We start from the raw sequence: 27,801 nt of genomic DNA on the forward strand, positions 1-27,801 counted from the left end.
GTGAGTCTATGGCTCTGTGCGAGTCTATGGGTCTCTGTGTGAGTCTATGATTCTCTGTGCGAGTCTATGACCATCTGTGCGAGTCTATGGCTCTCTGTGCGGGTCTATGGCTCTCTGTGCGAGCCTACGGCTGTATGGGTATGCAAGTGTAATAAAAAGAGTTGATCATCTTCAGCCAACTTTCTTGCCATACTTCACCAATCCCCAATTTCCATCACGACGCCACGCGAGAGAGAGAGCGAGAGAGAGAGGCAGGGACACTTTGTAAAGTTCAAACGCCCGCATCATTCTCGAACGCAGAGGGAGGCGCATGGGGAGTGGGGTGGGGTCGGCACGCGTTCGAGAATGAGTCGAGCAGCTCTGCGCTCCCTCTGAGCATCCGCATGCCTTTTGGGGTACACTCTTGATAAGTGAGTTAGCTGCCCCCCCTCATCCTCCTCCTCCTCCCCCCCCAGTTCATCGTGACTTCTCGTCAAAGTGCACCCAAGCAGAAACACTTTCCCGAAACTCACGGCCGAGAACCACGCCGCGACTTCGACTGCGTTGCCATCAAACTCGGAGTTTCAGTCGACACGTGGCTGCCTGCAAACCCAGCCGCTGCTGCTGCTGCTCTTGCTGCTGCTGCTGCAGCTGTTGCTGCTGCTGCTCTTGCTGCTGCAGCTGTTGCTGCTGCTGCTGCTGCTCTTGCTGCTGCTGTTACTGCTGTTGCTGCTGCTGCTGCTCTTGCTGCTGCTGTTACTGCTGTTGCTGCTGCTGCTGTTTCCGCTGCTGTCACTGCTGCTGCTCTTGCTGCTGCTGTTACTGCTGTTGCTGCTGCTCTTGCTGCTCTTGCTGCTGCTGCTCTTGCTGCTGCTGCCGCTGCTGTTGCTGCTCTTGCTGCTGCTGCTGCTCCTGCTGCTGCTCTTGCTGCTGCTCCTGCTGCTGCTGCTGTTGTTGCTGTTACTGCTGTTGCTCTTGCCGCTGTTGCTGCTGCTCTTGCTACTGCTGCTGTTGCTGCTGCTGTTGTTGTTCTTGCTGCTGCTGCCAACTCGTCAACCACGCTCCTCCTGTGAGCGCTTCTGGTTTTGCTCGTGAGTTTGCGGGGGGGGGCTCTGAGATTCGCGCAGAGTCCAAGCGGAGGGAGGGGTTGGTGGTGGTTGAAGGGTGGTGTGCAAGAGAGTGGTGGTGGTGGTTGGTGGTGGTTGAAGGGTGGTGTGCAAGAGAGTGGTGGTGGTAGGGGTGGTGGTTGGTGGTTGTGGTTGTTGGAGGGTGGTGTTCAAGATAGTGGTGGTGGTTGGTGGTGGTGGTAGGGGTGGGGTACAAGACAGTGATGGTGGTTGTAGGGGTGGTGGTTGGTGGTGGTGGTGGTTGGAGGGTGTTGTACAAGATAGTGGTGGTGGTTGGTGGTTGTTGGAGGGTGTTGTGCAAGAGGGGGGTCAAGTTGGGTCAAGAGGTGACCACTCGTTGTGTGTTTTTGCGATTGAGATGCAGGGGCCGTCACAAACAAGCGGAGCGGCGGCGGTGGTGGTGATGGTGGTGATGATGATGGTGGTGATGATGATGGTGGTGATGGGAGATGCCTCTCAACAGATCTACGTCGTCTAAGTGGTGGGTTTACGTCGAGATGAGACAACCACCACCATCACCACCTCCCACCACCACCACCTCCCACCACCACCACCAACACCACCACCTCCCACCACCCCTACCACCTTCCACCACCACCAACCCCCCACCACCACCACCTCCTACCACCCCTACCACCCCCTCCCACCACCACCACCCTCACCACCACCTCCCACCACCACCTCCCACCACCAGTCATCTCGGTCATCTCAGTCAGTCGACCCGTGGCACCTGCTGGGTCTGCCCCGTGACCTCCTGCCAGCGGGCGTTCGACAACTTCACGTGGCCTCAAGGTGCACATGGCCTGGCACAAGCGTCGTGGTGACGTCACCGCCACTTAGTGGCGAATGGCGGTTGTTGTTGGTGTTGTGGGGGAGCGGTGGTGCAGCAGTTAGCGCTGCGCTACGAACGCGGCGAACCGGGTTCGATTCCTGCTCACGGCCAACACCACCAGTGACGATTATCTGAACCGGTGCCGGGCCTCCCCTAGATCGACTCAGCCTCGAATGAGTACCTGGTGCGGTGTGTAGTAAACATCGTCACTAGGGAGACAAAGGCGGTCGGGAGTGGTGTTGGCCACCCACCCCCTCGTGTACCGTTCCGGCTTTCATAGGTGCTCGCTAACAGCACTTGCCCCTACAGTATGTTACAGGCTATACGGGGGATCTTTGTCTTTGTCGTATACAATGGGATGTGTTCACGGACGTATAGTACGTACTGTAATAGGCAAGACCACCTTACCACGTGGTAAGGGGCCGTCCATAAATGACGTCACGCACCTGGGGGGGGGAAATGAGACGTCACATCAAAATGCGCAACTTGAAATAAATATAAACAACACGTTCTACTTAATTAAATCGACTTTTTTATGTTTTCTCCTACAACATCAGAGTGCAGCGCCACATTAAATACGCACTACAATGACAATAGTTTAAAGCGATTTGAAGCATGTTTTATTTTTTTGGGGGGGGGGGGGGGGCTGACTTTTTGTGACGCCGTGTGACGATGGGGGGGGGGTCAAAAATTGCCCAAAATCGCGTGACGTCATTTATGGACGGCCCCAAAGGCTTCAATCCAGCAGTGGATCGATGAGGACACGTGCCCAACGCGGAACGCCAATCGGCGCATTGACAGACCCATACATAGACACGCGTGAATTCACACATTGCTAAACATAGCACGGGTAGATACAGAACATGTCGGATACAAAGACAAAGACCCCCCCCTTCCCCTCCACCGTGTAGCCTCAACTCCCCGTTGGGGCAAGTGCTGGTAACGAGTGGCACCTATTGAGGCAGGCACGGTACACGAGGGGGGATGGGTGGCCAGCACCACGCCCGGACCGCCTTTGTCTCCCCAGTGGCGATGTTTACGAACACAACGCGCCGGGGAACTCGTTTGAGGCTGAGGCGCCCTAGGGGAGTCGAACTCAGGTCGCCGCAGCGTAGCGCTAACCGCTGCGCCACCGCTCCCCACGTTGACAGACGCACCGCTGCGCTTGTGCCAGGCTAGGTGCACTTTGAGGACACACACACACAGTTGTACGCAGAGATTATCCTCACCGGCTTGCCCACGGTAACACCCGGGTCTTTATGCGAATCTGTGGTGTCCATACCTCGAATCTGCGTGGGCGTCTATGTAAGTCTATGGGTCTCTGTGCGAGTCTATGGGTCTCAGTCTTAGTGTATGGGTCTCTGTGTGCGCGTATGGGTCTCTGTGTGAGTCTCTGTGTGAGTCAATGGGCCTCTCTGTGTGAGTCTATGGGTCCCTGTGCGAGTCTGTGGGTCTCAGTCTTAGTGTATGGGTCTCTGTGTGCGCGTATGGGTCTCTGTGTTAGTCGATGGACCTCTCTGTGAGTCTGTGGGTCTCTGTGTGAGTCTATGGACCTCTCTGTGAGTCTATGGGTCTCTGAATCTTTATGTGAGTCTATAGGTCTCTGTGTGAGTCTATATGTCTCTGTGTGAGTCTTATAGGCCTCTATATAAGGAAGGCCTGAGAGCAAGGAGATTGAGGAATGAGCCCATCAGGGAGTTGTCTGTTGCGTGGAGGTCGCTGCGTAGTTTCTGAGCAGCAGCTGCAGCTGCGGCATTCTGTGGGAAGTGCGGACAACCCGGTGGTGGGAGGAGGATTTTGTGGTTGGTGGTGTGGTGGTGGAGGTGTGAGTGGTGGAGGTGTGAGTGGTGGAGGTGTGAGTGGTGGTGGTGGAGGTGTGAGTGGTCTTGTTGTGAGTGGTGGAGGTGTGAGTGGTGGTGCGAGTGAGTGGTGGTGGTGGTGCGAGTGGTGGTAGAGGTGTGAGAGGTGGTGGTGGTGGTGGAGGTGTGAGAGGTGGTGGTGAAGATGGTGGTGGAGATGGTGGTGGAGATGTGAGAGGTGTTGGTGGTGGTGGAGATGGTGATGTAGGAGGTGTGAGTGGTGGTTGTGGAGGTGTGAGAGGTGGTGGTGGTGGAGATGGAGGTGTGAGTGGTGGTGGTGGAGGTGTGAGTGGTGGTGGTGGTGGTGGAGATGGGAGTGGTGGTGGTGTGAGTGGTGGTGGAGATGGTGGTGGAGATGTGAGCGGTGTGAGTGGTGGAGGTGTGAGTGGTGGAGGTGGTGGAGGTGTGATAGGTGGTGGTGGTGGTGGTGTGAGAGGTGGTGGTGGAGATGGTGGTGGTGGAGGTGTGATTGGTGGTGTTGGAGTAGGTGTGAGTGGTGGAGGTGTTCGTGGTGGTGGTATGAGTGGTGTGAGTGGTGGTGGAGGTGTCCGTGGTGGTGGTATGAGTGGTGGTGGTGTGAGTGGTGGTGGTGTGAGTGGTAATGGAGGTGTGAGTGGCGGTGGTGGTGGTGATGTGAGTGGTAATGGAGGTGTGAGTGGCGGTGGTGGTGGTGATGTGAGTGGTGGTGGTGGTGGTGGTGGAGATATGAGTGGTGGTGGTGGTGGAGATGTGAGTGGTGATGGTGGTGGAGATGTGAGTGGTGGTGGTGGTGGATATGTGACATCTCCTCCACCTTGTGTTTTCAAATCCTTGCAAACCTCCCTCAACCAACATCTTCGTGAAGACAAAGGCTACCCTCAACCAGGCCTTGAATATCAGCGGCCACCACCATCATCAACCACACTACACAGAGAGACACTACACCAACCACCACCATCATCACCACCAACCACCATCATCACCACCACCTCATCCATCTTCACCACTACCATCATAAACCACCATCACCACCTCAACCACTACCACCACCACCAACCACCATCATCACCACCACCCCATCCATCATCACCACCTCATCCATCACCACCACCAACCACCATCACCACTACCACCACCACCACCACAACCACCCACCTCATCCACTACCACCACCACCACCTCCTCCTGCCTCCTGCCACCGCCGTGGTGAGACGATGGCGGATTCGAGGAGGTCCATGATGCCTGGCGCCCTCCACACGGACATGTACCAGTTCACCATGGCCTACGCGCTGTGGCGGGCTGGCAAAGCCTGCGCCAGGGCCTGCTTCGAGGCCTCGTTCCGGCGCGCGCCCTTTGGGGGCGGCGCGGCCCTCAGCGCGGGGCTCGCCGACTGCGTGGCCTTCATCCAGGCCTTCCGCATCGACGCCGAGGGTGAGCAGGGAGACGCACTGCGCAGACTGACACGCTGCGCAGACAGACACACTGCGCAGAGAGACACACTGCGCAGAGACACTGCACAGAGACACACTACGCAGAGAGACACACTGCGCAGAGACACTGCACAGAGACTACAGAGAGATACACTGCACAGAGACTACACAGACACACTACGCAGAGAGACACACTGCGCAGAGAGACACACTGCGCAGAGACACTACAAAAACAAAGACCCCCCCCAGACACTACACAGACAAACTACACAGTTCGTCTTCAGGTGGAGAACAGGTCTGTCGAGAAGGCGGCTGCTTGCGTTGTGGCCGAAACGTCGTGAGAATTGTTTTATTATGTTTTATTTTTTATTATTTTATTATTTCCATTCTACGTGACTTTACCAAAAGAACCAAGAAGAACCATCGGAGATGTTCAGGATTGGCCGGGACAGTTCGAGAAGGGGGGCGTGGCCTGGGGGCGTGGCCAGGGGGCGGGGCTAGACCACGTGGGGGCGGGGGGGTATATAAGTCGGAGGCTGAGAGAGCTTGGGACTGCCCTGGGATCGGGATGGGCTGGTTCTACGCCGTCGCTGTCTTCGCGTCGTCTCTACTTGGGTGCTGGCCTAGCCCCAGTATCTCCTGTTAAATAGCCTCAGTATCTACTGTTATCTTAGCCCCAGTATCTGCTGTTATCCTAGCCCCAGTATCTACTGTTAACATAGCCCCAGTATCTACTGTTATCTTAGCCCCAGTATCTGCTGTTATCCTAGCCCCAGTATCTACTGTTAACATAGCCCCAGTATCTACTGTTATCTTAGCCCCAGTATCTGCTGTTATCCTAGCCCCAGTATCTACTGTTAACATAGCCCCAGTATCTACTGTTATCTTAGCCCCAGTATCTGCTGTTATCCTAGCCCCAGTATCTACTGTTAACATAGCCCCAGTATCTACTGTTATCTTAGCCCCAGTATCTGCTGTTATCCTAGCCCCAGTATCTACTGTTAACATAGCCCCAGTATCTACTGTTATCTTAGCCCCAGTATCTGCTGTTATCCTAGCTCCAGTATCTGCTGTTATCCTAGCCCCAGTATCTACTGTTAACATAGCCCCAGTATCTACTGTTATCCTAGCCCCAGTATCTGCTGTTATCCTAGCCCCAGTATCTACTGTTATCTTAGCCCCAGTATCTGCTGTTATCCTAGCCCCAGTATCTACTGTTAACATAGCCCCAGTATCTACTGTTATCTTAGCCCCAGTATCTGCTGTTATCCTAGCCCCAGTATCTACTGTTAACATAGCCCCAGTATCTACTGTTATCTTAGCCCCAGTATCTGCTGTTATCCTAGCCCCAGTATCTACTGTTAACATAGCCCCAGTATCTACTGTTATCTTAGCCCCAGTATCTGCTGTTATCCTAGCCCCAGTATCTACTGTTAACATAGCCCCAGTATCTACTGTTATCTTAGCCCCAGTATCTGCTGTTATCCTAGCCCCAGTATCTACTGTTAACATAGCCCCAGTATCTACTGTTATCTTAGCCCCAGTATCTACTGTTAACATAGCCCCAGTATCTACTGTTAACATAGCCCCAGTATCTACTGTTAACATAGCCCCAGTATCTACTGTTATCCTAGCCCCAGTATCTGCTGTTATCCTAGCCCCAGTATCTACTGTTAACATAGCCCCAGTATCTACTGTTATCTTAGCCCCAGTATCTGCTGTTATCCTAGCCCCAGTATCTACTGTTAACATAGCCCCAGTATCTACTGTTATCTTAGCCCCAGTATCTGCTGTTATCCTAGCCCCAGTATCTACTGTTAACATAGCCCCAGTATCTACTGTTATCTTAGCCCCAGTATCTGCTGTTATCCTAGCCCCAGTATCTACTGTTAACATAGCCCCAGTATCTACTGTTATCTTAGCCCCAGTATCTGCTGTTATCCTAGCCCCAGTATCTACTGTTAACATAGCCCCAGTATCTACTGTTATCCTAGCCCCAGTATCTGCTGTTATCCTAGCCCCAGTATCTACTGTTAACATAGCCCCAGTATCTACTGTTAACATAGCCCCAGTATCTACTGTTATCTTAGCCCCAGTATCTGCTGTTATCCTAGCCCCAGTATCTACTGTTATCTTAGCCCCAGTATCTGCTGTTATCCTAGCCCCAGTATCTACTGTTAACATAGCCCCAGTATCTACTGTTATCTTAGCCCCAGTATCTGCTGTTATCCTAGCCCCAGTATCTACTGTTAACATAGCCCCAGTATCTACTGTTATCTTAGCCCCAGTATCTGCTGTTATCCTAGCCCCAGTATCTACTGTTAACATAGCCCCAGTATCTACTGTTATCCTAGCCCCAGTATCTGCTGTTATCCTAGCCCCAGTATCTACTGTTAACATAGCCCCAGTATCTACTGTTATCTTAGCCCCAGTATCTGCTGTTATCCTAGCCCCAGTATCTACTGTTATCTTAGCCCCAGTATCTGCTGTTATCCTAGCCCCAGTATCTACTGTTAACATAGCCCCAGTATCTACTGTTATCTTAGCCCCAGTATCTGCTGTTATCCTAGCCCCAGTATCTACTGTTAACATAGCCCCAGTATCTACTGTTATCTTAGCCCCAGTATCTGCTGTTATCCTAGCCCCAGTATCTACTGTTAACATAGCCCCAGTATCTACTGTTATCTTAGCCCCAGTATCTGCTGTTATCCTAGCCCCAGTATCTACTGTTAACATAGCCCCAGTATCTACTGTTATCCTAGCCCCAGTATCTGCTGTTATCCTAGCCCCAGTATCTACTGTTAACATAGCCCCAGTATCTACTGTTATCTTAGCCCCAGTATCTGCTGTTATCCTAGCCCCAGTATCTACTGTTATCTTAGCCCCAGTATCTGCTGTTATCCTAGCCCCAGTATCTACTGTTAACATAGCCCCAGTATCTACTGTTATCTTAGCCCCAGTATCTGCTGTTATCCTAGCCCCAGTATCTACTGTTAACATAGCCCCAGTATCTACTGTTATCTTAGCCCCAGTATCTGCTGTTATCCTAGCCCCAGTATCTACTGTTAACATAGCCCCAGTATCTACTGTTATCTTAGCCCCAGTATCTGCTGTTATCCTAGCCCCAGTATCTACTGTTAACATAGCCCCAGTATCTACTGTTATCTTAGCCCCAGTATCTGCTGTTATCCTAGCCCCAGTATCTACTGTTAACATAGCCCCAGTATCTACTGTTATCTTAGCCCCAGTATCTACTGTTAACATAGCCCCAGTATCTACTGTTAACATAGCCCCAGTATCTACTGTTAACATAGCCCCAGTATCTACTGTTATCCTAGCCCCAGTATCTGCTGTTATCCTAGCCCCAGTATCTACTGTTAACATAGCCCCAGTATCTACTGTTATCTTAGCCCCAGTATCTGCTGTTATCCTAGCCCCAGTATCTACTGTTAACATAGCCCCAGTATCTACTGTTATCCTAGCCCCAGTATCTGCTGTTATCCTAGCCCCAGTATCTACTGTTAACATAGCCCCAGTATCTACTGTTATCTTAGCCCCAGTATCTGCTGTTATCCTAGCCCCAGTATCTGCCCGTGTAGCCTGTAACAGACTGTAGGGGCAAGTGCTGTTTGTGAGCAGCAGCACCTATGAAGGCCGGCACGGCACACGAGGGGGTGGGTGGCCAACACCACGCCCGGCCGCCTTTGTCTCCCCCAGTGGCGATGTTTACACATCGCACCGGGTGCTCATTTGAGGCTGAGTCGACCTAGGGGAGGCCCAGGTGAGTCTAACACTGAGCTGTGTTCAAGTTTAAGTTCATTTATTAGGTATAGCCCTGTGAGCCATTCGGCTCTTGAGTCGGGTGCAACCGCAACAAACAAAAAACAAAAACACGAACAAAAAACATCTTAAAGTGAATATGTGACTGAGTGCAAACAGAAAATCCAAGAAAAGACAGCAAAATATTGCAGAAAAAAATCACCGTACACCAACGCTGTGTGCACAAATCCCAGTGGGATGCAATTCAAACAACCAACAACAACCACCAGACAACTTAGATTAAGGCCATCAGTCTAACTCTGTACTACAATTTTTCGATTTAAAGCTTTCGTGACTGCAGGGATTCATCTTCTTGGTTCTTTCGGTAAAGTCACGTAGAAGGGAAGTAATAAAATAATAAAAATAAAACACGTACTACAACAAACAAACATGGCCAAACCAATACACTTTTCGAAATCACCAAAATAAAGCCATGAAAGCAATGAAACGGTGATCACAGGAACTGACGGAATTTCCACAATAAATGGGTGAGTGCAGGCCACATGAGCCAGCTTTACCTCTGTCCCCCGCGCGCTGATCCACAGACATCGACTTCCTGCGCGCTCACCTCCCCGATCACGTGCCCGACGAATTCTACGCGTTCCTGTCTGGGCTGGACGCGTCCGATGTGGTTCTGCACGCCCTGCAAGAAGGGAACGTTGCCTTTCCTCAGGTACGGCAGCCACCGGTGTCCCCCCACCTCCCCGCACCCCCGAACAAGCGCGGTTGGCTACGTACGGTGCGAAAGAAGTTCAATGCGCGCGTGTGTGTCGGGTTGACAGGTTCCCCTGCTGCGTGTGGACGGCCCCCTGTGTTTGTTACAACTCCTGGAGACGCCGCTGCTCAACTTCATCAACTACGCAAGGTAACCGCCGCGGTCGCCTTTCCCGCCACCACCGCCACCACCGCCGCCGCCGCCGCCACAGGGCGATCCCCCCTCTCTAGTTAAACCGCCTCGCCGGCGTGAACTTCACAACGCAAACGTCGGCTCGCCTGCAAGCGCTGGGAGTTCAAACGATCGGTTTGACCGTCGCGCGACGACGGTCGTTTTAGAGTCGGCTGAGCTCGTGGGAAAGTGCCGCCACCTCTACTGCGCGTGTGCACCAGAGAGTCACGTGCAGAAGAAGTAGGAGGGATCTCGGATGTAGCTCTGTTATATCCACTTCCACGAACCGGTCTGTGCGGATCAGAGCGTCACTTGAAGGAGGAGGGATCTCGGATGTAGCTCTGTTATATCCACTTCCACGAGCCGTTCTGTGCGGACCAGAGCGTCACTTGAAGTAGGAGGGATCTCGGATGTAGCTCTGTTATATCCACTTCCACGAACCGGTCTGTGCGGATCAGAGCGTCACTTGAAGGAGGAGGGATCTCGGATGTAGCTCTGTTATATCCACTTCCACGAGCCGTTCTGTGCGGACCAGAGCGTCACTTGAAGTAGGAGGGATCTCGGATGTAGCTCTGTTATATCCACTTCCACGAGCCGTTCTGTGCGGACCAGAGCGTCACTTGAAGGAGGAGGGATCTCGGATGTAGCTCTGTTATATCCACTTCCACGAGCCGTTCTGTGCGGACCAGAGCGTCACTTGAAGTAGGAGGGATCTCGGATGTAGCTCTGTTATATCCACTTCCACGAGCCGTTCTGTGCGGACCAGAGCGTCACTTGAAGTAGGAGGGATCTCGGATGTAGCTCTCTGATCTCCAGTTCCATGAATGGACCAAAGTAAAATAATACATATTTTTTTAGTTGATGGTTTGGGTCACAAGGCCACAGCGTGCACCGCCGTAGGGGAGTGCCGTCGTTCATCGTTGCTGCCGGTAATTTGTTGAGCGGCGATGCTGACCGAGGGCCGAACTAAAACTAAACTATTTTTTTTATTTTACCAGGTAAGGCCCGCTGAGCTACATAGCTTATTTTCAGAAGTGACCTCGGCACAAATGATAGCTCAACGAAGTGGCTTATCATTACGTAGAAGGAAAAAAATAATCCACACTACGGGGAGAGAGACACGCAAACTCCAAATATACAGCAGCAGGCGTCAGGGTCAGGATCGAACCCACAACCTCCTGCACACCAGGCGAGGTAGTTAACATCTCCTAGCCACCGTGATGATGATGAGAGAGACACGCAAACTCCAAATATACAGCAGCAGGCGTCAGGGTCAGGATCGAGCCCACGACCTCCTGCATACCAGGCGAGGTAGTCAACATCTCACCACGGAGAGAACATGCAAACTCCAAATATACAGCAGGCAGCCGTCCTCAGGTGAAGAACAGGTCTGTCATTCAGACGCTGTCTTCTCGACAGACCTGTTCTTCACCTGAGGACGGCTGCTTGCGTTGTGGCCGAAACATCGTGAGAGTTATTTAATGTTTTATTTTTATTATTTTATTATTTCCCTTCTACGTGACTTTACCGAAAGAACCAAGAAGATGAATCCCTGCAGTCACGAAAGCTTTAAATCGAAATTTATACAGCAGGCGTCAGGGTCAGGATCGAACCCACGACCTCCTGCACACCAGGCGAGGTAGTTAACATCTCCTAGCCACCGTGATGATGATGATGAGAGAGAGACGCAAACTCCAAATATACAGCAGGCAGCCGTCCTCAGGTGAAGAACAGGTCTGTCATTCAGACGCTGTCTTCTCGACAGACCTGTTCTTCACCTGAGGACGGCTGCTTGCGTTGTGGCCGAAACATCGTGAGAGTTATTTAATGTTTTATTTTTATTATTTTATTATTTCCCTTCTACGTGACTTTACCGAAAGAACCAAGAAGATGAATCCCTGCAGTCACGAAAGCTTTAAATCGAAATTTATACAGCAGGCGTCAGGGTCAGGATCGAACCCACGACCTCCTGCACACCAGGCGAGGTAGTTAACATCTCCTAGCCACCGTGATGATGATGATGAGAGAGAGACGCAAACTCCAAATATACAGCAGCAGGCGTCAGGGTCAGGATCGAACCCACGACCTCCTGCACACCAGGCGAGGTAGTCAACATCTCGCTACCGTGGCTCGCCCCCCGTCTGCGCAGCCTGGTGACCACGAACGCGGCACGCTTCCGCCTGGCCGCTGGCAGCCACGTGGAGCTCATGGAGTTGGGCCTCAGGAGAGCCCAGGGCCCGAACGGGGCCCTCTCCGCCTCGCGCTACGCCTACCTGGGAGGTGAGACACGGGGGCGTGGGGGTGGGGGGCGTGGGGGGGCGGCAGTCAGGTCAAAGGTCATTTCCTAGTGGCTTAGCCGCTGCACGTGGCTGCCCGTATGTTGTGTAGTTTTTAAACTTAATTTGGAGCTTTCGTGACTGCAGGAATTATTCTTTGGTTCTTTCGGTGAAGTCACGGTATAAAGATAAAGTAATAAATTAGATTAAATACTAGCATACGACGTTTCGATTGAAACACAAGCAATCGTCATCAGGTATAAATGAAATAGAAATGCAAATCTAGTATACTTAGAAATGTAATGTAATACAGCAGAGAGTCGGATAACATAACGGTCAACACCCTACCTGGTTGATTACGTTCTTCCTGAGAATGCTACATTTGAGAGAGAGATCAAACACAGAACCAGAGACATATAGACAGACATATAAGCAGAGACAGATATCACAGAGATACATAGAGAGAGAACACACACGTATTTGCGTTGTGGCCGAAACGTCGTGAGAATTATTTTATGATGTTTTCTTTTTATTATTTGATTACTTCCCTTTTACGTGACTTTACCGAAAGAACCAAGAAGATGAATCCCTGCAGTCACGAAAGCTTTAAATCGAAATTTATTTTATTATGTTTTATTTTTATTATTTCCATTCTACGTGTCTTTCCCGAAAGAACCCAGAAGAACACGCGTGCAGTTTTTAGTTTGTTGTCCTTCCCGCGCACCTCCGATCAGCACGTTAGTCTGCGTACGGCGCGGAAGAATTTCCCTGCTCGCGTTGCGAGCGATGCCGATGTGCGCGTGCGCAAGGGTTCGACGCGACGAGCAACGTCCTTGCGGCCCAGGTGCACGGCGTGCCGCTAGCGGGGACGCAGGCCCACTCCTACATCACGGCATTCGGCGGCCTTCACGACCTCACCGACCGGGTAACCACGTCCCCGCACGTCGCCGAAGGTCAACGTCATCTTCAGCGCCGGCTTGGTCTATTCCAGGGGTCGGGAACCTTTTTGACTGGGAGAGCCATAAAAGCCAAATATTTCTAAATATATTTCATTGAGAGCCATGTAGTATTTTTAACGTATAATAAATTAAATGCGTCTTACTTTTAATGCGACTTCTGGTGCTGCGTGGTTTTGCTGATGGCCTTGTAGTCTGGTTCGTACGTGGTGAGGTCGAGCTTCGTGCAGGCGTGACCCGTGAAATTTATCTTCGAAACTAATTTCTGTTTACTTTAAAATGACACGGTATTATTAAGCAATATCACACGTATTTTAAAATCAGTTCCAAACTGATTTTTTTTTATTTTTTCAACTCAAAATTGTCTGGGAGCCATATGCCGTCACTGGAAGAGCCATATATGGCTCGCGAGCCATAGGTTCCCGACCGCTGGTCTATACCGTCACTGCCCCCCGCCGTCTCCCGACGATCGCTCCCCGCCTCTCCCAGGAGCTGGCCGTGCCGGACGGGGGGCCGACGGTTGACCTGGTGGCGCTGTCCCTGGAGTGGCGTCGGCGCGTCTGCTCGCTGCTCGGCCGCGCCGAGCGTGACGCCCGCGACGCGGAGCTCGCCGCGTTCGTGTCCTACGCCCAGGCCTACCCGCGCAGGCTGCTGCTGCTGGTGGACACCTACAGCGTGCGCAGGTAGCGCCGCCGCACGGACGGTACACGCCCACGAAAAACCGGCGCGACCCGAGTTTCCATACCCGGTGAGGGTAGTAGAGATCCGGTTAACGGGTCCACCTCCTCCTCCCCTAGGTCGGCTCGGCCCCAAATGAGTAGCTGGTTGCGTTGCGTAGGAAAACATGGCCACCGGGGAGGCGAACGGCGGCCCGGGCGCGGTGCCACCCGCTCCTGTGCCACAGTGCCGGCCTTCGTAGCTGCTGCTGTTATTCGCCAACAGCTCTTGCCCCGACAGTCCGCCGAGGCTACACGGTGGGGCGGGCGGGGACCTTTGCCTTTGCGTGCGCGCGTCACAGCAGCGGCGTGGTGAACTTCTGCGGCGTGGCGCTGGCTCTGGCGGCGCTGGGGCTGCGTGCCGTGGGCGTGAGGCTGGACAGCGGGGACCTCGCGCGGCAGTCGCTTGACGTGCGGGCGGCCTTCCGTCGCTGCGCTCAGAGGTGAGGCCCCGAAACGCCTCCCAGCCAGCTGAGAGGCGTCGTGGAGTTTTGCCGCTATCATCGTCGTCGTCGCTATCGTCGTCGTCGTTATCATCGTCGTCGTTATCATCGTCGTCATTATCATCGTCGTCGTTATCGTCGTCGTCGTGGTCGTTATCGTCGTCGTCGTTATCGTCGTCGTCGTTATCATCGTCGTCGTTATCATCGTCGTCGTTATCATCGTCGTCGTTATCATCGTCGTCGTTATCATCGTCGTCGTTACCGCTATCGTCGTCGTCATTATCATCGTCGTCGTTATCATCATCGTCGTTATCATCGTCGTCGTTATCATCGTCGTCATTATCATCGTCGTCGTTATCATCGTCGTCGTTATCATCGTCGTCATTATCATCGTCGTCGTTATCATCGTCGTCGTTATCATCGTCGTCGTTATCATCATCGTCGTTACCATTGCCGCTATCATCATCGTCGTCGTTACCATCGTCGTCGTTATCATCGTCGTCATTATCATCGTCATCGTTATCATCGTCGTCATTACCATTGCCGCTATAATCATCGTCGTCGTTACCATCGTCGTCATTACCATCGTCGTCGTTACCATCGTCGTCGTTATCATCGTCGTCGTTATCATCGTCGTCGTTATCATCGTCGTCATTATCATCGTCGTCGTTACCATTGCCGCTATCGCCATCGTCGTCGTTACCATCGTCGTCGTTATCATCGTCGTCATTATCATCGTCATCGTTATCATCGTCGTCATTACCATTGCCGCTATAATCATCGTCGTCGTTACCATCATCGTCATTACCATCGTCGTCGTTACCATCGTCGTCGTTATCATCGTCGTCGTTATCATCGTCGTCATTATCATCGTCGTCATTACCATTGCCGCTATAATCATCGTCGTCGTTACCATCGTCGTCATTACCATCGTCGTCGTTATCATCGTCGTCGTTATCATCGTCGTCATTATCATCATCGTCGTTATCATCGTCGTCGTTACCATTGCCGCTATCGTCATCGCCGTCGTTACCATCGTGGTCCTCATGGTTGTCCTTGTCGCCCCGTCGTCTCCCCCCCCCCCCCCCCCCCCCGTGGCAGCTTTGAGCTGCCGTGGTTCTCGGAGCTGAAGATCGTCGCGAGCAACGACGTCAACGAACAGAAGATCCTCGCCTACAACAAGCAGGTGGGGGCGGGGCAGAACGTTCTAGATTTGAAGCTTTCGTGACTGCGAGGATTCATATTCGTAGGTTTTTTCGGTAAAGTCACGTAGGTAAAACATTCAAATTAAGTAAAATAAAATAAAAAATTACGACGTTTCGGAGGCAACACAAGCTTCCGTCTTCAGGTGGAACCGTCACAGCCACGACAGCTGTATCCTTGCAGTCACGAAAGCTTCAAATCTAGAATGAATGCCCTCTACGGGGAGGAATTCCACCTATCTGTTAGAGTTTTTAACAGACGAGACAAGAAGTCACAGCTTCTCGAGACGCTGGCCTTCCTCAAGAGATGCTTGATACAGCTGTCGTGGCTGTGACGGTTCCACCTGAAGACGGAAGCTTGTGTTGCCTCCGAAACGTCGTGATTTTTTATTTTATTTTACTTTTATTAATTTTAATGTTTTACCTACGTGACTTTACCGAAAAAACCTACGAATATGAGGGCTGAACGATTCATCGATTTCAAATCGATTCATCGCAATTTTTAACGATGCGATTTAGCAAATCGCAAAGGCTGCGATTTTTTGCGATTTGAAAAGTCCTCTTACTTTCTAGTTGGAATTGTTTTATTTTTTAATTATTGTAACTTCAATTTAACTTCACAATTGTTCAATGTTCGATTGTTCTATTTCAATTTAAGACATTTTGGAAGCAATTCATATCTTTTAAGTTCTCATCCTTGCATTAGGATATATAGAGCGGTTCATATTGTGATGGTATCATGTGGTAGTAATGTTTTACATCACGTGGGGTCACGTGACCCACGTGGGATCACGTGGGGTCACGTGACCCACGGTGTCGCTCTGGTGACAGCAGCAGCCACAGTGGCGACCGCTCTTCATGTCCCATCGATGACGACGATGACGATGATGATGACGATGATGACGACGATGATGACGACGATGATGACGACGATGATGATGACGACGATGATGACGACGATGATGACAATGATGACGACGATGATGATGACGACGATGACGATGATGATGATGACGATGATGACGACGATGATGACGACGATGACGACGATGATGACGACGATGATGACGACGATGATGATGACGACGATGATGACGACGATGATGACAATGATGACGACGATGATGATGACGACGATGACGATGATGATGATGACGATGATGACGACGATGATGACGATGATGACGACGATGATGATGACGACGATGACGATGATGATGATGACGATGATGACGACGATGATGACGACGATGATGATGATGACGATGATGACGACGATGATGACGATGATGACGACGATGATGATGACGACGATGACGATGATGATGATGACGATGATGACGACGATGATGACGACGATGATGATGACGACGATGATGACGACGACGATGATGACGACGACGATGACGATGATGATGATGATGGAGGTGATGGTGGTGGACCGCATCTGCTGTGCCACCGGCCACCCGATATTGAGCTGCAGTGAACGGCGGACCCCGTGTGTGTGTGTGACGCGTGTGTGCGTGTGTGTGTGTGTGACGTGTGTGTGTGTGACGTGTGTGTGTGTGACGCGTGTGTGTGTGTGACGTGTGTGTGTGACGTGTGTGTGTGTGTGACGCGTGTGTGTGTGACGCGTGTGTGTGACGTGTGTGTTTGTGACGTGTGTGTGACGTGTATGTGTGTGTGACGTGTGTGTGTGACGCGTGTGTGTGACGCATGTGTGTGTGACGCGTGTGTGTGTGTGACGCGTGTGTGTGTGACGCGTGTGCGTGACGCGTGTGTGTGACGCGTGTGTGTGACGCGTGTGTGTATGCGTGTGTGTGTGACGTGTGTGTGTGTGTGCGTGTGTGTGTGCGTGTGTGTGTGTGACGCGTGTGTGTGTGTGTGTGACACGTGTGTGTGAGGTGTGTGTGTGTGTGCGTGTGTGTGTGACGCGTGTGTGTGTGTGTGTGCGTGTGTGTGTGTGACGCGTGTGTGTGACGTGTGTGTGTGTGACATGTGTGTGACGCGTGTGTGCGTGGGTGTGTGCATGTGTGTGTGACGCGTGTGTGTGTGCGTGTGTGTGACGCGTGTGTGTGACGTGTGTGTGTGTGACGTGTGTGTGTGTGACGTGTATGTGTGTGTGACGCGTGTGTGTGACGCGTGTGTGTGACGCGTGTGTGTGTGTGTGTGTGTGAGACGTGTGTGTGTGTGACATGTGTGTGTGTGTGACGCGTGTGTGTGACGCGTGTGTGTGTGACGCGTGTGTGTGTGTGCGTGTGCGTGTGTGACGTGTATGTGTGTGTGACGCATGTGTGTGTGACGCGTGTGTGTGACGCGTGTGTGTGTGTGATGTGTGTGTGTGACGTGTGTGTGTGACGCGTGTGTGTGACGTGTGTGTGTGAGTGACGCGTGTGTGTGACGCGTGTGTGAGTGACGTGTGTGTGTATGACGCGTGTGTGTGTGTGTGCGTGTGTGACGTGTGTGTATGTGACGCGTGTGTGTGACGCGTGTGCGTGTGTGTGTGTGTGACGCGTGTGTGTGACGCGTGTACGTGTGTGACGTGTGTGTGACGTGTGTGTATGTGTGACGCGTGTGTGTGTGTGTGACGCGTGCGTGTGTGTGTGACGTGTGTGTGTGTGTGCGTGTGTGTGTGACGCGTGTGTGTGTGCGTGTGATGTGTGTGTGTGACTCGTGTGTGTGACGTGTGTGTGTGTGTGACGTGTGTATGACACGTGTGTGTGTGCGTGTGATGTGTGTGTGTGTGACGCGTGTGTGTGACGTGTGTGTGTGTGTGTGCGTGTGATGTGTGTGTGTGACGTGTGTGTGTGTGACGTGTGTGTGACGCGTGTGTGTGTGACGCGTGGACAGGGCCACGCCATCGACTGCTTCGGCGTGGGCACCGCGCTGGTGACCTGTGAGAAGCAGCCGTCCCTCGGGTGCATTTACAAGGTACCCTCACCACACTCACCACCCTCACCACGCTCGCCACGCTCGCCACCCTCACCACCCTCACCACCATCACCACCCTCACCACCCTCACCACCCTCACCACCCTCACCACACTCGCCACCCTCACCACCCTCACCACCATCACCACCCTCACCACCCTCACCACCCTCACCACCCTCACCACACTCGCCACCCTCACCACCCTCACCACCATCACCACCCTCACCACACTCGCCACCCTCACCACCCTCACCACCATCACCACGCTCGCCACGCTCGCCACGCTCGCCACCCTCACCACCCTCACCACCATCACCACACTCACCACCCTCACCACGCTCGCCACGCTCGCCACCCTCACCACCCTCACCACCCTCACCACACTCACCACCCTCACCACGCTCGCCACGCTCGCCACCCTCACCACCCTCACCACCATCACCACCCTCACCACCCTCACCACCCTCACCACCCTCACCACACTCGCCACCCTCACCACCCTCACCACCATCACCACCCTCACCACACTCGCCACACTCACCACCCTCACCACCCTCACCACCATCACCACCATCACTACACTCGCCACCCTCACCACCCTCACCACGCTCGCCACGCTCGCCACCCTCACCACCCTCACCACCATCACCACCCTCACCACCCTCGCCACCCTCACCACCATCACCACCCTCACCACCCTCACCACCCTCACCACCCTCGTCACCCTCGCCACCCTCGCCACCCTCACCACCCTCACCACACTCACCACACTCGTCACCCTCGCCACCCTCACCACCCTCACCACCATCACTACCATCACTACACTCGCCACCCTCACCACACTCGCCACACTCACCACCCTCACCACCATCACCACCATCACTACACTCGCCACCCTCACCACCCTCACCACACTCGCCACACTCACCACCCTCACCACCCTCACCACCATCACCACCATCACTACACTCGCCACCCTCACCACCCTCACCACGCTCGCCACGCTCGCCACCCTCACCACCCTCACCACCATCACCACCCTCACCACCCTCGCCACCCTCACCACCATCACCACCCTCACCACCCTCACCACCCTCACCCCCCTCGCCACCCTCACCACCATCACCACCCTCACCACCCTCACCACACTCACCACCCTCACCACCCTCGCCACCCTCACCACCCTCACCACCCTCACCAACCTCACCCCCCTCACCACCCTCACCACCCTCGCCACCCTCGCCACCCTCACCACCCTCACCACCCTCACCACCCTCGCCACCCTCACCACCATCACCACCCTCACCACCCTCACCACCCTCGCCACCCTCGCCACCATCACCACCCTCACCACCCTGACCACCCTCACCACCCTCACCACCATCACCACCCTCACCACCCTCACCACCCTGACCACCCTCACCACCCTCACCACCCTCGCCACCCTCACCACCATCACCACCCTCACCACCCTCACCACCATCACCACCCTCACCACCCTCACCACCCTCGTCACCCTCGCCACCCTCGCCACCCTCGCCACCCTCACCACCCTCACCACACTCGCCACACTCACCACCCTCACCACCCTCACCACCCTCACCACCCTCGCCACCCTCACCACCCTTACCACACTCGCCACACTCACCACCCTCACCACCCTCACCACCCCCACCACCCTCACCACCCTCACCACCCTCACCAACCTCGCCACCCCCGCCACCCTCGCCACCCTCGCCACCCTCACCACCCTCGCCACCCTCGCCACCCTCGCCACCCTCGCCACCCTCACCACCCTCACCACCCTCACCACCCTCGCCACCCTCGCCACCCTCGCCACCCTCACCACCCTCGCCACCCTCACCACCCTCACCACCCCCACCACCCTCACCACCCTCACCACCATCGCCACCCTCGCCACCCTCACCACCCTCGCCACACTCGCCACACTCACCACCCTCACCACCCTCACCACACTCGCCACCCTCACCACCCTCACCACTCTCACCACACTCGCCACACTCACCACCCTCACCACCCTCACCACCCTCACCACCATCACCACCCTCGCCACCCTCACCACCCTCACCACACTCGCCACACTCACCACCCTCACCACACTCACCACCCTCACCACCCTCACCACCCTCACCACACTCACCACCCTCGCCACCCTCGCCACCCTCACCACCCTCGCCACCCTCGCCACCCTCGCCACCCTCGCCACCCTCGCCACCATCACCACCCTCACCACCATCACCACCCTCACCACCCTCACCACCCTAACCACCCTCACCACCCTCACCACCCTCACCACCCTCACCATCCTCACCACCCTCACCACCCCCACCACCCTCACCACCCTCACCACCCTCACCACCCCCACCACCCTCACCACCCTCACCACCCCCACCACCCTCACCACCCTCACCACCCTCACCACCCCCACCACCCTCACCACCCCCACCACCCTCACCACCCTCACCACCCTCATCACACTCACCACACTCACCACCCTCACCACCCTCACCACCCTCATCACACTCGCCACACTCGCCACCCTCACCACCCTCACCACCCTCACCACCCCCACCACCCTCATCACACTCACCACCCTCACCACCCTCACCACCCTCATCACACTCACCACACTCACCACCCTCGCCACCCTCGCCACCCTCACCACCCTCGCCACCCTCGCCACCCTCACCACCCTCACCACACTCACCACCCTCATCACCCTCGCCACCCTCGCCACCCTCACCACCCTCATCACCCTCACCACACTCACCACCCTCACCACCCTCACCACACTCACCACCCTCACCACCATCACCACCCTCACCACCCTCGCCACCCTCACCACCATCACCACCCTCACCACCCTCACCACCCTCACCACCCCCACCACCCTCACCACCCTCACCACCCCCACCACCCTCACCACCCTCACCACCCTCACCACCCCCACCACCCTCACCACCCTCACCACCCCCACCACCCTCACCACCCTCACCACCCTCACCACCCCCACCACCCTCACCACCCTCACCACCCTCATCACACTCACCACACTCACCACCCTCACCACCCTCATCACACTCGCCACACTCGCCACCCTCACCACCCTCACCACCCTCACCACCCCCACCACCCTCACCACCCTCGCCACCCTCGCCACCCTCGCCACCCTCACCACCCTCACCACACTCACCACCCTCATCACCCTCGCCACCCTCGCCACCCTCATCACCCTCACCACACTCACCACCCTCACCACCCTCACCACACTCACCACCCTCACCACCCTCACCACACTCACCACCCTCACCACCCTCGCCACCCTCGCCACCCTCGCCACCCTCTCACCACCCTCATCACCCTCGCCACCCTCACCACCCTCATCACCCTCACCACACTCACCACCCTCACCACCCTCACCACACTCACCACCCTCACCACCCTCACCACACTCACCACCCTCACCACCCTCGCCACCCTCGCCACCCTCTCACCACCCTGGTGGTGGCAGGGTGGTGGTGGTGGTGCAGTGGTGGTACTCGCCATGCGTCACAGTCACTCTGTCCTGCAGAATGCGTTTCAGTGATTGTGAGTGTGAGAGTGGTGTGTGGGGAGCGGTGGTGGAGCGGTTAGCGCTACGCTGCGCTACGAACCCAGCGACCCGAGTTCGATTCCCGCTCACGGCCAACACCGATTATCTGAACCGGTTCTGGGTCTCCCCTAGGTCGACTCAGCCTCAAGTGAGTACCTGGTGCGGTGTGTAGTAAACATCGCCACCGGGGAGACAAAGGCGGCCGGGCGTGGTGCTGGCCACCCACCCCCTCGTGTGCCGTGCCGACCTTCATAGGTGCTGCTACTCGCTAACAGCACTTGCCCCTACAGTGTGTTGAGGCTACACGGGGGACCTTTGTCTTTGTGCGGCTGGTGAGCTGGTGGAGCTGGAGGGGGTGCCGCGCTGCAAACTGACCGAGGACGAGGAGAAGGCGACGCTGCCCGGGCGCAAGGCTCCGTACCGGCTGTACGGGGACGACGGTGACGACACCCTGCACCCTGCACCACCCTGTACCCTACACCCTGCACCCTGCAGCACACTGCACCCTACACCCTGCACCCTACACCCTGCACCCTGCACCCTGCGCCACCCTACACCCTACACCCTGCACCCTACACCCTGCACCCTGCACCCTGCGCCACCCTGCACCCTACACCCTGCACCCTGCACCCTACACCCTGCACCCTACACCCTGCACCCTACACCCTGCACCCTGCACCCTGCGCCACCCTACACCCTACACCCTGCACCCTACACCCTGCACCCTGCACCCTACACCCTGCACCCTGCACCCTGCGCCACCCTGCACCCTGCGCCACCCTGCACCCTACACCCTGCACCCTACACCCTGCACCCTGCGCCACCCTGCACCCTACACCCTGCACCCTACACCCTGCACCCTGCACCCTGCACCTTGCGCCACCCTACACCCTACACCCTGCACCCTGCACCCTACACCCTGTACCCTGCACTCTACACCCTGCACCCTACACCCTACACCCTGCACCCTACACCCTACACCCTTCACCCTGCACCCTACACCCTGCACCCTACACCCTGCACCCTACACCCTACACCCTTCACCCTGCACCCTACACCCTGCACCCTACACCCTGCACCCTGCGCCACCCTGCACCCTACACCCTGCACCCTACACCCTGCACCCTGCACCCTGCACCCTACACCCTGCACCCTGCACCCTGCGCCACCCTACACCCTGCACCCTACACCCTGCACCCTGCACCCTGCGCCACCCTGCACCCTACACCCTGCACCCTGCACCCTGCACCCTGCACCCTGCACCCTGCGCCACCCTGCACCCTACACCCTACACCCTGCACCCTGCACCCTACACCCTGTACCCTGCACTCTACATCCTGCACCCTACACCCTACACCCTGCACCCTACACCCTACACCCTTCACCCTGCACCCTACACCCTGCACCCTACACCCTGCACCCTGCACCCTGCACCCTACACCCTGCACCCTGCACCCTACACCCTACACCCTGTACCCTGTACCCTGCACCCTACACCCTACACCCTGTACCCTACACCCTACACCCTACACCCTGCACCCTGCACACTGCACCCTACACCTTACACCCTGCACCCTACACCATGCACCCTACACCCTGCACCCTGCACCCTACACCCTGCACCCTACACCCTACACCCTGCACCCTGCACCCTACACCCTACACCCTGCACCCTACACCCTACACCCTGTACCCTGCACCCTACACCCTGCACCCTGTACCCTACACCCTACACCCTGCACCCTGTACCCTACACCCTGCACCCTACACCCTGCACCCTGTACCCTACACCCTGCACCCTACACCCTGCACCCTACACCCTGCACCCTGCACCCTGCACCCTACACCCTGCACCCTACACCCTGTACCCTACACCCTACACCCTGCACCCTACACCCTACACCCTGTACCCTGCACCCTGCACCCTACACCCTGCACACTGCACCCTACACCCTACACCCTGCACCCTACACCCTGCACCCTGCACCCCGCACCAGGACCCTACATCTGGTCCCTCTGTACGAGAGCGAGGAGCGAATTCTGTGCGGTGGTGGTGCAGTTACGAGTTGTCGTCATCACCATTTTCTTGACGACGATGATGCTAACTTCCCCTACTCCACCCCTACCCCATCCCCATCCCTACCCCATCCCTACCCCATCCCTACCCCATCCCCACCCCTACCCCATCCCTACCCTACCCCATCCCCACCCCTACCCCACCCCTACCCCATCCCTACCCCACCCCCACCCCTACCCCATCCCTACCCCATCCCCACCCCTACCCCATCCCTACCCCTACCCCATCCCCACCCCTACCCCACCCCTACCCCATCCCTACCCCATCCCCACCCCTACCCCATCCCTACCCCATCCCTACCCTTACCCCTACCCCACCCCTACCCCATCCCCACCCCTACCCTTACCCCTACCCCACCCCTACCCCCTACCCCATCCCTACCCCTACCCCATCCCTACCCCTACCCCATCCCTACCCCATCCCTACCCCTACCCCACCCCTACCCCACCCCTACCCCTACCCCATCCCTACCCCATCCCCACCCCTACCCCACCCCTACCCCTACCCCACCCCTACCCCACCCCTACCCCTACCCCATCCCTACCCCATCCCTACCCTATCCCTACCCCATCCCCACCCCTACCCCTACCCCACCCCTACCCCACCCCTACCCCTACCCCACCCCTACCCCTACCCCACCCCTACCCCACCCCTACCCCTACCCCATCCCTACCCCATCCCTACCCCATCCCTACCCCATCCCCACCCCTACCCCTACCCCACCCCTACCCCGCCCCTACCCCTACCCCATCCCTACCCCATCCCCACCCCTACCCCACCCCCACCCCACCCCTACCCCCACCCCACCCCCACCCCCACCCCTACCCCTACCTCATCACCCCCCACCCCCCCCCAGGCCATGCGGTGCTGGACGTGCTGCTGGGGGTGGAGGAGCTGGCGCCCCTGGCGGGGCAGCAGCTGCCCTGCCGCCTGCTGAGACCGCTCGGGGGGCAGTCGCTGGTGAGGCCGTCACGCGTCGCCCCGCTGCACGCGACGTTCTGGGACCGGGGCCGGGTGAGTGGCGGGGTGCGGGGGGTCACTAGGGGTGCAGCGTCGTGAGCTGGGGTCTCCGTGTGAGTCTCTGTTGTGAGTAGTTGTGTTATCAATCTAGTTGATGTAAAAGTGCTTATCATCGCAAGGAACATTCCAGAAGGCCGCAGAGACGCATCTGAAAGCGACCGTCTTTGTTCGACAGTCAGCCAAAACCCGGTGCTCCTGCCGCCGCTGCGAGGATAACCGGCGTTTGCGTTGACGATGGTTCGCGCTCATGAACCCGTCGTGACGCGAAGAGGTCAGACGGGCTATTGTGGTTAATTCGTGGCGAGCACTTTGTGTGCGTGGCGTGTGATGAGCGAGCGAGCGCGCGCGCGCGACCTTAACAAATGTGACCCCCAGGTTTGCTCCCCGTTACTTCCACTGAGGGAGCTCAGGGCGATGTCCGCGGCCTCGCTGGGGGAGCTCGGACCTGAGCACAAGGACCTGGAGGCCCCGACGCCGTACCCGGTACGCGACGGCCAGCAACAAGCAGCACCGGCATCGATCTAACGGGTCGGAGTGAATGAACAGCGCAGCTGGAGTTGAGGGAGGCTATCCTCGTCTTTGCGAGAGCCCTGGTGGGGGAGGCGATACGGGGGATCTTTGTCTTTGAGGGGCTGGGTGAGCGAGTGGCTGGGCGAGTGGGTCGGTGAGTGGGTGAGTGCCTGGCTGGCTGGGTGTGTGAGTGGATGGCCGGGTGTGTTAGTGGATGGCCGGGTGTGTGAGTGGCTGGGTGGTTGAGTGAGTGGCTGGGTGGGTGGATGCGTGAGTGAGTGGTTGAGTGGATGAGTGAGTGGCTGGGTGTGTGAATGGCTGGCCAGTTGAGTGAGTGGCTGGGTGGTTGAGTGAGTGAGTAGCTGGGTGTGTGAATGGCTGGCCAGATGAGTGAGTGGCTGGGTGGATGAGTGGCTGGGTGTGTGAGTGAGTGGCTGGGTGTGTGATTGGCTGGCCAGGTGAGTGAGTGGCTGGGTGAGTGAGTGGCTGGGTGGTTGAGTGAGTGGCTGGGTGGTTGAGTGAGTGGCTGGGTGTGTGATTGGCTGGCCAGGTAGGTGAGTGGCTGGCTAGGTGGAGTAAGTGGCTGGGTGTGTGAGTCGCTGGGTGAGTGAGTGCCTGGCCAGTTGAGTGAGTGGCTGGGTGATTGAGTGAGTGGCTGGGTGTGTGAGTGGCTGGCCAGTTGAGTGAGTGGCTGGGTGGATGAGTGGCTGGGTGTGTGAGTGAGTGGCTGGGTGGTTGAGTGAGTGGCTGGGTGTGTGATTGGCTGGCCAGGTAGGTGAGTGGCTGGCTAGGTGGAGTAAGTGGCTGGGTGTGTGAGTCGCTGGGTGAGTGAGTGCCTGGCCAGTTGAGTGAGTGGCTGGGTGATTGAGTGAGTGGCTGGGTGTGTGAGTGGCTGGCCAGGTGAGTGGCTGGGTGAGTGAGTGGCTGGGTGGTTGAGTGAGTGAGTGGCTGAGGTTGTGAATGCCTGGCCAGGTGGGTGAGTGGCTGGGTGGGTGGGTGAGTGGCTGGCTGGATGGGTGGATGAGTGAGTGAGTAGCTGGGTGTGTGAGTGGCTGGCCTACGAGAACTAAAGGGCCTAAGAAAAAAAATGTGACCAGGTTTTTGTTCGTTTGTTTGTATGTATCATGAATCTTTGCGTTTAAACGAAAGTAAAGCAATATGGCGCTTGCCATGCGGTCATCCTTTCAGAACATTGAATGCGATATCGATGGAAATGAACGTCATCCGACATGATAGTCCGGAATGATGTCGCAGGCCAACCCCACCCAACACCACAGCCCCCTCCTGCGTGCGAGGCCCCCCCCCCCCACCTCGCATCCGGCGACGTTCATTCAACCTCTGCCCCCCCCCCCTCTCCACCCCCCCCCTCTCCTCTCCCCCCCCCCCTCTCCACCCCCCTCTCCACCCCCCTCTCCACCCCCCTCTCCACCCCCCTCTCCACCCCCCTCTCCACCCCCCTCTCCACCCCCCTCTCCACCCCCCTCTCCACCCCCCTCTCCACCCCCCTCTCCACCCCCCCTCTCCACCTCCAGGTGGCTGTGAGCGAGAAGATCTGGGCCTTGCTGGAGGAGATGAGAAGGGCGTGAATCCGTAGCGGGATGGCCAACGATGTCGTCGTCGTCGTCAGCCATGATCCATCCACTGCTGGAATGGATGGTTCGCGTGCGTGCCGACACCCCTGTCGCTCCGTCTCCCCTGTCGCTCCATCTCCGGATCCATGCGCGCGGGCGTGTGTGCGTGTGTGCGTGTGTGTGCGCGTGTGTGTGCGCGTGTGTGTGTGTCCGTACGCTGTTGAACTTTTTTCGCACCGCACGTAGCCAGCCTCGCTAATCGGATGTGCGGCTCTCTTAAGGACGCTGCAGTGGCTAGGAGATGTTAACTACCTCGCCTGGTGTACAGGAGGTCTTGGGTTCGATCCCGACCCTGACGCCTGCTGCTGTATATTTGGAGTTTGCGTGTCTCTCTCTCTCTCCCCGTGGTCGCGTGGATTTTTCCTCCGGATCCTCCGGTTTTTCCCCTCCACATCTACAATCAAGGTGCCTTTTAGAGTATGTTGGCCGCTGCTGTACATTTCCACACGATGCTGATGATGGTGATGAGCCACTTCGTTGAGCTGTCATTTGTGAATAAGAGCTACATCGCTCCA

General features: G+C 56.2%; 1 protein-coding gene across 1 annotated transcript; it reads left to right on the top strand.

The window, feature by feature from the left end:
* Nucleotides 1-1,318: 1,318 nt before the first annotated feature.
* Nucleotides 1,319-27,397, top strand: NAPRT (nicotinate phosphoribosyltransferase). The gene is made up of 14 exons (XM_078881428.1): nt 1,319-1,587; nt 4,642-5,207; nt 9,571-9,698; nt 9,808-9,890; nt 12,061-12,191; nt 12,997-13,112; nt 13,633-13,826; nt 14,162-14,302; nt 15,404-15,488; nt 18,355-18,435; nt 22,386-22,488; nt 24,982-25,139; nt 25,521-25,628; nt 27,188-27,397. The coding sequence occupies exons 2-14, from the start codon at nt 4,991-4,993 to the stop codon at nt 27,239-27,241; spliced, it is 1,599 nt and encodes a 532-aa protein (XP_078737554.1). The 5' UTR covers nt 1,319-1,587; nt 4,642-4,990; the 3' UTR covers nt 27,242-27,397.
* The last annotated feature ends 404 nt before the right edge of the window (nt 27,398-27,801 follow it).

This window comes from Lampetra fluviatilis, chromosome 61, assembly GCF_964198595.1.
Source record: "Lampetra fluviatilis chromosome 61, kcLamFluv1.1, whole genome shotgun sequence".
Classification (NCBI taxonomy): Eukaryota; Metazoa; Chordata; class Hyperoartia; order Petromyzontiformes; family Petromyzontidae; genus Lampetra; species Lampetra fluviatilis.